The 12,083-nt window shown below is 40.5% G+C and overlaps 1 protein-coding gene across 1 annotated transcript; it reads left to right on the top strand.

Moving 5' to 3' along the window:
* Positions 1–3,859: 3,859 nt before the first annotated feature.
* Positions 3,860–11,957, top strand: LOC113229403 (molybdenum cofactor biosynthesis protein 1). Its single transcript, XM_026462974.1, has 9 exons — positions 3,860–4,155; positions 4,228–4,415; positions 4,747–4,914; positions 5,003–5,166; positions 5,505–5,589; positions 5,661–5,863; positions 5,940–6,050; positions 9,757–9,877; positions 10,964–11,957. The coding sequence occupies exons 1-9, from the start codon at positions 3,860–3,862 to the stop codon at positions 11,608–11,610; spliced, it is 1,983 nt and encodes a 660-aa protein (XP_026318759.1). The 3' UTR covers positions 11,611–11,957.
* The last annotated feature ends 126 nt before the right edge of the window (positions 11,958–12,083 follow it).

Below are 12,083 nucleotides of genomic sequence, written 5' to 3'. Positions count from 1 at the left end.
AAAAAAACTAAATTAATGATACAACTACAAACAGGCTAATATTTTTGATGCTGATGTGATGACTAACAATTAATAATAAAATAATAATTATAATATAGATAAGTACCATAAAAATGACTACCGGGTAACTCATTGTTGCTCATTTTCCTTTAGTCAAAGATACTATTACAAAAATATAGTGAAGATAATGAATACAATAAACAGTAGGCACGTTTTAACTTATCAATATTTGTCAAGGCCTCAATTTTGTGGATAACAACAAATAGCGAATAATTTTAAAATAAATAACAATCAAATATGTAAAATAGAATGTAGCATCATTACCAGTAAAATACTTAATAAGTACATATTAATTATTACAAAATAAAACCAATCTATTGAGCTAGTGACTGGAACATTGCTTTGACCTCTTGTGGGTTTACTAGCGTTATTGTGTTTAACTGTTTTCTAAATATAAATTATAAGTAAATTGAAGGAAATAACGGATGAAATGTTTTCAATTTAGAAATCGAAGTCATTTTGTTTTTGATATAGATAGATAAACACTTTATTGCTCACGCACAAGAACAAAAATAGTACATAAACAATTTAAAAGTAATGTGGGCAAAGGCGGTTTTATCTCTAAGAGCGATCTCTGCCAGACAACCTTTGAGATAGTGGAAGATAATCGAAGCGGGAGACGTAGTGTGCCAATTTTACAAATAAAAATTGATTGTATAAATAAAAAATAAAATTTTAAAAATCATAGTCATTTATAGATAGATAGATAAACACTTTATTCACTGATATAACACAAACACAGATTAAGCATAAAAGAAAAAACAAAACATCATTGTCATAGCAGTGAAACGGCGCTGACTCAGCATATGCCAAAGTTTCCTAAGGCGCTGGTTTTCAGTCAGAACCAACGAGAGGGATTAAGTTATTAGAAAGCAAAAATATAACGACTATGAGTAAAGTTATACATTGACAATAATAATATACATAGTAAAGTGTAAATAGTGCATCTAAAATAACCTGTTTGACATGTAAGTGCATGAGCAAATGTGAATATAATTACAGCTGTAGGTGTGAGTTATGACCGTAAAGAGGATTTAATGTTGTGTAATGTAATTAGTATTATAATATAATTATACACATAATAAGAATAGATCAAAGCAACAACAAAATTCGATTCTAGACAGACTACGTTAAAGAATAAAAACACTACACAGATTTTTGAAGTGAGAGTAGGTGTTGCCGGTACAGTGCTTTGAATTTGGGTTTGGATGTCTCGTTGCGTATAGGTGGTGGAATATTATTCCAGCACTTTGAGGCCGAGTATTTGAAACTACCTCGAAAAGCTGTAGTTCTATGTTGTGGTACCATAAGAACACATGATCGGACAGATTGCTCTCTGTAGCGTACATTAACACTAGATGACCACATTCGTTTTTCATAAAGATATTCAGGTGTTCTAGTTTTTACTATATCGAATAAAAGTCCTGTATACAGGAGATTTAGACGAGCACCGATAATTAGTAGATTTGCAGCGTTGAGATTAGGAGTGACATGAATACGAGGGGGTATAAAAAAAACAAAATCTGGCACATGCATTTTGGACACGCTGCAGAAGTTTGTGTGTTTTAGACAAAAGGCATGGACCATACGACGTGATACAATAGTTGATCTTAGATAATATCAATGCTTCACATAGAGAAATACGCAAATCAACACTGAGAAACGGTCGAATACCGTAGATCACTTTTAACCTATAGAAGCAACTGCGAACAAGTTCGGCCACATGAGTGTCAAATTTAAGATGACCGTCCATAATTATATCCAAATTTCGGGCCTCCGCTACCTGAGCAATCTTCTCACCATTAATTGAAAGAACTGGCGCATGAGACTGGATGTTTCTCACTTGTTTACAAGATCCTAGAATCAAAAGCTGAGATTTAATTGGATTCAAGACCAAAGCATTGTTCCTGGACCAAATAGATAAGCGGTGTAGATCCTCATTAATGAGGCTGGTACTTTCGGCGGTTCTATCTGGTTCGAAAGACCGATGTAACTGAACATCATCCGCATAGAGGTGATACTTGTAGTTTTTAATGCAGCCCGTGATATCTGAAGTGTAAAGTACAAATAGCAACGGCCCCAATATAGAGCCTTGTGGCACGCCCCTGTCAACAGCACTCAGATCCGACACCAGGCAAGCACCATTGGATTTCGACAATTTTACTTGTTGCGTGCGGTTAGTAAGGTAACTTCTGAACCATTCCAAAGCCGATGAGTCGCAACCGTAGTATTTTAATTTTGAAATAAGTAAAGGAATATTAATTGACTCGAAGGCTCTGGAAAAGTCCAAAAGTACCAGAGCAGTTCCCTTGCCAGAATCTTGAGCACTGAGAACTTCGTCTATGACGTCATGTAAGGTAGTATTTGTACTGCGCCCCTTCCTGAAACCGGACTGCATCACAGGCAGGATATTGTTTGCCTCTAAGAATTTTGATAACTGCAAGTACACGATCTTTTCTAAAATGTTTGAAAGATAGGGCAAAATGCTTATGGGACGTAAATCTTTCACACTTTCTGGACTATTTTTCTTGGGAATGGGAGTTATTATTGCTGTTTTCCAAAGTGAGGGGAAATTCGAAGTAATAATTGACGAATTAACAATATCAGTAATCACATTAAGAGTATGAGGGAGAGTTAACAGTACCATGTCCGCGCTAATGCCATCCGATCCCAATGCATTGGATTTCAATCCAAGAACCATTTATCAAATATTTCATAAATAACGATGTATTATACCTACATAAATATATGTATGTATAAATATACCTGAATAAATTAAACCTAACCTAAATATATTTAGCTTTATAGACACAAGTTTTAACCCAACTGTTAACCAGAATAACCAGTAACTAATTTGCTCTGCTGTGTTTACGGTCGTTGTACCTCAAAGCCACCGCGTCTCGGAATGCTATCATTTTAAATAAATAAATGTACATAAACGTAAAATGAGGTAGGTATATACTAATCACTTGTCATTTCGGGAAAACATTGGGATAATTTCTGGCACTATTACATGTTGTTACTACCAGTTGTAAGTTTTGATTAAGAAACACATGCGATAATACACAACGTAATAGGCACCTACTAGAAATAAAGATAAATGAATCATGCCTCAATTCGTTCAAAAGGTTTGGGACAAGGAATTACATATTTCAATAAAATACCGACCGAAATTTCAAACATGAAACGGTAAACATACCGTTTTATAAGTTTAAGGCATTTATGTGAAAAATAAAGTTCTAGGCGAAAGGGTCTACACTGTTAGTACCTAAGTACATAAAACGATACAAATGCGTGGAGTTAAACCTAATTACCATTTAGTATGAATTGTTTTATTTATTTGATTTTGTAACGTCTTGTGTGATTTTGACTATGCAAATTAAAGTGCTTGTGAGGTCAGGCTTCTCTTTGAATTAAACTTTATTATTAATTTTCGGCAAGTTGCACTTGTTCACGTTATGCATTGCAAACAGCTTGGTACCTACTAAACGACACTTGAAAAAATGCGTCATTTACCAAGGTATTATAAATATTTATTATAATTGTAAATATTTGCTGCACGTCTTGGCTTTCCAAGGACTCTTTGCCAAGCATACCCAATGGTAATTAACTACGATAAACGACAATGCCGAAAGGTCAAAAGTGCTGTAAAAATTACACAGCAGGATGTTTTTTTATCACCATCACCAAATTTTAAACTTATGCTTTTTGGTGAAAAAATAAAATACGTATCGAGTTCTTAGGTTTTCGCGATTGTTACGCATAGGAAATAAAACTATTTTTCCGGTTTTGAGATGACATGGTGCTTTTGAGCCTATCTATCGACGCTCTGCGCAGGCTGCTAAAGCTTTATGAGTTTTATGCGGTGGCTCATGGGCTCAGATACAATGCGCTGAAGAGGGAGAGCATGGTATTTAAAGCAGGTACTAAAACGTATACCGTAGTGCCTTCCATCGATCTAGGCGGTATTCCTCTAAAACAGACAAAACAATTTAAGTATCTGGGTCACCGGGTCACCGAGGACGTATGCGATAATGCCGATGTGGAAAGAGAGCGCAGCGCGCTGGCTGTCCGTTGCAATATGTTGGCTCGCAGGTTTGCACAATGTACAGATTAAGTAAAGGTAACGCTTTTTAAAGCACGTTCCCAATCTTTTTACACGTGCAGCCTGTGGGTCAGTTACACGCGGCGGACATACGGAGCACTGCGCATCCAGTGCAACAATGCGTTCAGGATGCTGTTCCGACTTCCACCTTTCAGTAGCGCGTCAACCATGTTTGCTGAGAAACATGTAGACGATTTCTACGCTATCATGCGGAAGCGTAGTGCATCGCTACTCCGTCGCATGCGTCTCAGTACAAACAGCATTCTGAGCACATTGGTGGAAAGGTCGGAGTCTGAGATTGGAGTCCTCAATGCTGGGGCAGTGGATGCGCTTGCAACTGCTGCCAATGCGTAGCTAGTTGTCCTGACATTGGCTGGGTACGTTATGTTCCCATCTTTATATCTATAATTTTGTTTTATTTTATTATTTTAAACCAAACGCTAGCTTAAGTATTTTTCTTTACTTACAAATATTTTGGATGAATATGTCTGAAACTTACATACCTGCATAGTACCTAATAGACTGCGAGGGTAAAGGTGCTTACAGTCGATAAAAATGTGACAACGAGTATGGCACCGCAGGCCAGTACTGCATGCCGGCGGAAGGCGTGCCGCTGTCGGCGCGCGCGGCGCTGCTGACGCGCGAAGAACTGGCGCGGCTGGTGCGCGTGTTCGCGGCGCTCGGCGTTGTCAAGCTGCGCCTCACCGGCGGCGAGCCCACGCTGCGGGCGGACCTCGCCGACGTCATACGTAAGCCTTCTCGGCGGGCGAGCTCGCCTGTTCGTTGCCGTCCGGCCCCATTCGACTGTCTAACGGGGGTTTGGCCCTACATCGCCAGAGGAGCTGCGCGAGGTGCCGGGCATCGAGTGGGTCGCCATGACGACCAACGGCCTGGTGCTGACGCGACGGCTGCCGGCCTACCAGCGCGCCGGCCTCGACGCGCTCAACATCTCGCTCGACTCGTTGCAGCCGGAACGCTACGAGAAGATGGCGCGGCGGCCAGTGGGTAGCTTTTCCGTTCACGCAGCTTCACCACACTTTACTTGTTACGTTCCAGTAGAGCTTTGGAGAAAAATGTTTCCGTGTTGGTAATGGTGGCGTCCAAAAAATTTACGACATGTTTACCCGTGGTAAAGTGATATCTACCCGAAGTCCCTATTATTCGGAATTAATTATAAAATTCCGCCGTGACGCCAAAAGGTACAGGCATTTTTAAGGATTGTGCTCACGTTTGTATTTGTTATTCCACCGCGCGTTCGTCCCCGTTAGGCCTTCTCGTGTGACCTCGACACGATAACCGAAGGAGGTGGAACGACGTTGATAAAAAAAACAAATTACAGGGTCTAAAAAAGGTGCTGGCGGGCGTGGACCTCGCGCTGCAGCTGGGCTACCGTCCTGTCAAAATCAACGTCGTGCTTATGAAAGGTAAGCGTGAGCACGCGCTTCGAGCACCGATTCGCGCGTAACACGCCTTACATGACCGTCGAACGCCGCAGGTTTCAACGACGACGAGATAGGGGACTTCGTGGAGTACACGCGCTCGCGGGAAGTCGAGGTCCGCTTCATCGAGTTCATGCCGTTCAGCGGCAACCGCTGGGACGACTCGAGGATGGTGGCGCACGTGGACGCCGTGCGGGCGCTGCTGGCGTGCTGCCCCGACGCGGCGCCGGCGCTGCCGCGGCCGCACGACACGGCGCGGGTGAGGCCGAACTGACGCGCGCGAGGCGGCCGCGCGCGAGGCCCCGGGCTAACAGCGGCGCTCTCTGTGGCCGCAGGTGTGGCAGGTGCCGGGCCACCTGGGCAGCGTGGGCTTCATCTCGTCGATGACCAAAAACTTCTGCTCCACCTGCAATCGCCTGCGGCTCACCGCCGACGGGAACTTGAAGGTACGTTCAGTAAGGGTTTTCGTTCAAATCCTTACGCGGCAACGTCTGGCACTCCGCAAGGATCTCATCCGGGTCCTTACCTTTTCATACTGTTTATCAACGATATCTATACGTGTTTTCTCGATTCAAAAATATATTTGTTTGCCGACGATCTTAAGGCCATAAAGTCTATTCAAGACTTAGCCGACTCTGCCCTTTTTCAGGATGATCTCAATAGACTTTCAAGTTGGTGCAAAAGGAACAGGATGGCTTTAAACATTAAGAAATGGAATCACGTTAAATTTACTAGAAACAAAAACATACCTACCAAATATATAATTAATGGTAGAACCTCTTGAAGAATTGGATGGTATACGTGATCTAGGAGTTTACTTTGATAAAAAGATTAAGTTTGATAAACATATAGACAATATTGTTGCAAAGGCTTCAAGAATGCTCGGATTTGTATTAAGAGAATGTAAGAACTTTAAAAAACCAACAGTTAAACTTCTAACGTACAACTATTTGGTTAGGAGTCACTTTGAGTATTGCAGCGTAGTCTGGTCACCGTTTTAGAAAAGATTCATGTATCACTTAACCTACAGCTGCAATATGGCCATGAAAATCAACTCATATACAGATCGTTTAAACCATTTTGGGTTTACTACACATGAAACAAGACGCAAAATGTACGACTTAGTTTTTTTGAAGAAATTAGTCACTGGGGTTTTTAATTGTCCAGATTTATTAAGTAAATTTCAGTTCACCTCAGAGAAATCATAATAGGAAGTTGTTTTGCATTCCAAAACATCATACTAAACTCCGATTGCACTGTCCCTTTTATCATGCATTTAAACATACTTATCGCAGTCGATTTCTCCTCGCCTTTTTCCAATATTCACATGGCTTCTAATCACACAAGTTGTTGTATGTATGAGTACAAAGTGAGACAGGTAAAGAAACACAGGAAGTTGGCTCGTGTCTATTATGGCATATTAATAACGAATTGGTGGTGGGCATCGAAGACCTTATACTATGGAATGATTCACGAGAAGATCAAAATAGGAACAATAAATTGGTATTGATTTTTTTTTTATAATATCAAGTGACGGGACGAGCAAGTCGTGCGCCTGATGGTAAGCTGCACGCCTGTCCATAACAGTTGCAGTGCCACTCAAGAGCTTTAATTCTGAGGGGCACTGCCACAGCGCCCGTCACCCTGAGACATAAGTTGACAAGTCCCATGTGCCTGTAATTTCACCAGCACCCTTACCCTCCAAAAACGGAACACAGTAGAGTAGTGCTAAAAGTGGCTTTGGACACCGTCCTTAAAAACGATTCACTGTCGCTATTTGGTACCTGGGCATAAATTTTTGCCAATGATACAGATTTTTGAAAAATTGAAGTAGCCTCGAAACACGTCTGTGTCTTTACACAATCGAAGAATTATGTACATTACGAAGACATGTACAAAAGTAAACCCATTAAAAGTAATGCGAATGAAATCAGAGTTCTTGGGAACTGTAGATACAAATAAAAAAGGGTATAATGAATCGAAAAGTGTTCGAAAATAAGGATTCTAGTTAATTAAAACCCAAATTAATAAAGCAGAGAAAAACAAATTAATAAAAGTGTCGAAATAACATTACTTGCGGCGGCGAATGTCGGAAAATCTCTTGAACCTTTAGGATAAATAAATAAGTCAAGTTTTTTTTAACAAAATAATTCTTGAAGCAACTAGTCTTCGATTTAGTGAGAAAAAATAAAGAAAAAGAATTTTTAAATATATTTTAATGCACCCGAATAATGTAAAAAAATTGCATTTTTCGCGAAAAATTTACCTAGATTTTTACATGTATGCAATTTTTATTACGCAGAAAATGATAAAGTTATGTTGGAATGTAGTGTTATTATAGTTTAAAATATAGGACAATTAACCGAGAATTCTTAAAATTCTTAAAAATGCAATTATATTCATTTAATTAAAATAAAACAATTAATATACACTTTTTGCATACTTTGGATCATTTTTGCAGAATGGAAAATAATCGCAAGTTACTTTGCCATATAAAATTAAAATGATTCAAATCCTATTTTTTTTTAAACTACCTTAAAAATTAATTTACGAAATGTTTGATAATTGATGTGAAAATGTATAGAGTAAACTTTCATTTGACGAAAAACAAAATGAAGATCGGTTGAGAATTCTAGCAGCAATTAAAATTTTTAACTTTCGAAAACTTTACTTACCAATTGTGACTTGGATCTTTTTATTATAACTACGTTCAATTATGGAAGAGTACTCCTTATTTGTTACACCTCAAAATGGGTATTTTTGTACTTAGTAATTCCAGTGATCGGAATAGGGTGTTCCAAATGATCAGATACATGTTTACATGCAGATGCATGTGTGGATAAAACCGCCAAATATTATAATTACTTTTTTAAATTTTTCATTTCCGGAAATAGTTTTACTTTTAGACCTTTCACCAAAGTAAACATTTTTTAAATAAGCTACAAGCAATAGCTTCCTTTAACTAATGCGGATATTGTAGATCTTGTTATTAACCTACAGTGTGGTAAAACAACTTCCGGAAGTCGAAAAAAGTAATGAATTAACATTTGTTGATTTTAACCGCTCCATGTCACTCCTTGTATCTTTACAATCTATACATAGACATTTATTATCCCCTATACCGACCATTGGTAATTTACCTGTGTAATACCTGTATAGTTAGCGAAATATTATTTGCACCTGCTTCTTCTTTGCTTCTTACAATGGGACAAAAGATGAACTGTCTCGGTAACACAAGTGCTATCTGTATAATGCAAACAACTAGTTTAAATACTTTTTAATACAGTTGCTCAAAACGTGGTATTTTTCGCACTACAAATCGTGCGGAAAATTGGATTTCTCGCACTAGTGCTTTTTACTTTTCCAGTTTTTTTTAAATTTACTGTTGTTTTAAGTCTTAAACATAGAACAAAAGAGATTGTATATTTATTTCATATTTATGTGCTTTGTGACGTAAGTCATTCGTCATTACTATACTATATCTATGGAGAGACCGCATTTTTACACCTATGAACATTGACTTACAAATAAATGGACGACGGGTCTAATACAAAAACCACGAAAAAAATGTCCCAAGTCAACCTATTCGAAAATTAAATTGTAATGTCATCGCAGTATCGCGCTGTCAGTAGAACAAATGAAGACTAAAGCGGAGTGTCGCGCTCTGTATACGATTTTAGCGCCTTACAAGTGCGGACACTTTTTAGCGCGGACCCGACGTCCATATAATTGTAAGTCAATGCCTATGAAGTAGCGATTATGTAGAAAATAAAGTAATATAAAATAGTAATTTTAATGTGGCTGAATACCTGGCAACAGTTGCCATATTGAAAAAAGTCTGCTAAAAAAAGTACTAATTTTTTTCATCGTTTACATTCCCGCCTTTTTCATTAACTTTTTTACGATTTGATTTTGTTATTGACAAAGGAATAAAATGAGGTTTTTTTAAATACTGTTTTATTTTACTTTCAATGTAGGTTTTTCGCAAATGTATTAAAAAACGTTGTTTGATACACATGCGGATTTGTCATTTTCACTTGTCTCGATGCCTCGAGACTCGTGAATAATGACTAACTTTCCGCACTTGTATCAAAAATAACTATTAACATTCCTGGCAATAAATAACGTGTCTAATTGGACTTGCAACTGCAGGTGTGTTTGTTCGGCGCGGCGGAAGTGTCGCTGCGCGACGCCCTGCGCCAGGGCGCCACGGACCACCAGCTTGAGGACCTGATCCGAGCTGCACTCATGAATAAGAAGCCACAACATGCAGGTATGTTTTTTTACTAAATTTGCATTGCTTGTTATTAGATATTTACTTGTGCGTACTGGACATATCGTGTATTTTTTTAACTTGATCAGTATAGAGATATTTGAAACCAAGAAGATACTGAAAAACTGTCGTAAGAACCGTTAAGTCTTTTTTGTGAAAACTGTTATGACATAATCAATATTTTTGGCCAAGCATTAGTTCTCCATAGAAGTCAGTAATATTGAATTTTTTTTTTCTAAAGGTGTAGAACTCGGTTTTTTATTATGATTTCATTGTACTGGAAGAAATAAACCCGGACGGCAGAGGTAGTGATCTACCTCTGCCGTCCGGGTTAATTTAATTCTTTTCATAAAATAGGAGAGTACTCAATAAATGTACTGTATACATTGTACTCGAAACAAAAACATTTTAGTGGAAATTCTAAAAGTTTTTGCATCCATGTTTACGTATTTAAGACCATTGTTTTGTACAGATTTATGAATTTGTTTTTGAATTAAATTTTAAAACAGAAATATTCAAAATTAGAATGACGCCACCACGTTCACCCGTTAAGACGTCAATGGATTTTTTTTTAATGGAGGTTATCTTAAGGGTCAAGTGTCGATACAACACCAAACAGGAGTTCAGACGCTTTTAATTTCCATCGAAACAACATACTGTTAGGAATTTTTGAACCGATTTTGATGATTGTTTTTTTGTTGCAAAGAGAGTAGGCACCTCAGCAGTGGTTCCATTTAAATTTGAAGAAAGTATTCCACCTCTAAGAGTGGCTAATTAGGGGATGAATGACTTTGAGATCGGGTTTTTTAGTACTGTACTAGATTGTATTTTTTACGGACAATACGCTTCATCAAAAAATTGACTACGCCAAAAAAGACGTAACGGTTCCTAAGAAAGTTTCCTTGTCTTCCTGGTACCGTGCCAGTAAAAAAACCTGTGTTCCCCCGTTCGTAGCAATTCTCTAAACCGTGCTGTATTCACTAGGCATGCGGGATCTCGCTCAAATGGAGAACCGGCCGATGATTCTAATAGGCGGGTAGGCCCGCCGCCGGCGCCGCCTCCTCTGTACCGCTCTGGCCTCCACAGCACGGCCGCCGGCGCCGCGCGCCCCGCGGGCCGTGGCCAGCCGCGGCTTCTGCTCGCGGCCGCCGCAGCCGCCGCAGCCGCCGCAGCTGACGCACCTGGACGCCGAGGGCCGCGCGCGCATGGTGGACGTGGGCGCCAAGGCCGTGACGCGGCGGCGCGCCGTGGCCGCCTGCAGCCTGCGCGTGGGCGCGCCGCTGCTGCGGCTGCTGCGCGACGCGCGCCTGCCCAAGGGCGACGCGCTGCAGGCGGCGCGGCTGGCCGGCGTCATGGCGGCCAAGCGCGCGGCCGACCTCATCCCGCTGTGCCACCCGCTGCCGCTGGACGCCGTGGAGGTGCGCGTGGCGCTGCCGGCCGGCGACTGCCCGCGCGGCGGCGACGTGGCCGTGCGCTGCGAGGTGGCCGCCACGGCCCGCACGGGCGCCGAGATGGAGGCGCTGACGGGCGCCGCCGTGGCCGCGCTGGCGCTCTACGACATGTGCAAGGCCGTGGACAAGGGCATGCGCCTCACCGACCTGCGCCTCGTCAGCAAGTCGGGCGGCCGCTCGGGCGACTGGCCGCCGCCGCCGCCCGACGTCCGGCTACGCGCGCACGACACGTCGCCGCTGCAGCCCGACGAGACCTACGCCCCCACCATCGCGCACGTCTAGCCCGCCGCGGCCCTCGTCCAAAAGAGCGATGCGACTGCGGCGCTGTAGAGCACGGAGGAGGCGTGCCCTGCTGAATCTTTATTATACGTTGAGAATGCTGCACTGTAGCAATAATTATTACCTTCCGACTTTGTGTTTAGAGGTTATTATTGTCACTTCAAAAGTAACAAACGTTGTAGCCATAGTAATAATATTGTAACAATATGGTGACTGCGAGAGCTTGGAGGTCACAATCAAATTATTCCATTTATTTCTAGTTATAACTTTAAAAAAGTGCTGTACTATAAGTAAAAATAAATATACATATAAGAATTACCTATTTTGAATATATTTTTTATTTAAAAGTTATAATTTTCCAATAGTAATATAACCTTTTGTAATTTTTTTATTGTTAATAATTTTAACAAAATGTATTTAGTTAAGTTTTGACAAGAAATAGTTATTTATATGAAAAATAAATATTTTGATATCTT

The sequence above is a fragment of the Hyposmocoma kahamanoa genome, unplaced genomic scaffold (assembly GCF_003589595.1).
Source record: "Hyposmocoma kahamanoa isolate Upper Pololo Valley unplaced genomic scaffold, ASM358959v1 62, whole genome shotgun sequence".
NCBI lineage: Eukaryota > Metazoa > Arthropoda > Insecta > Lepidoptera > Cosmopterigidae > Hyposmocoma > Hyposmocoma kahamanoa.
Note: the sequence above shows the minus strand (reverse complement) of the source record. Positions and strands in the feature narration are given on the sequence as shown.

Coding starts and splice junctions, on each gene's coding strand:
- LOC113229403 (XM_026462974.1), top strand. CDS start 3,860: ATGGTGCTTTTGAGCCTATCTATCGACGCTCTGCGCAGGCTGCTAAAG. Junction 4,156..4,227: donor TGCAATATGTTGGCTCGCAG/GTTTGCACAATG, acceptor TTACACGTGCAG/CCTGTGGGTCAGTTACACGC. Junction 5,167..5,504: donor AGAAGATGGCGCGGCGGCCA/GTGGGTAGCTTT, acceptor AACAAATTACAG/GGTCTAAAAAAGGTGCTGGC.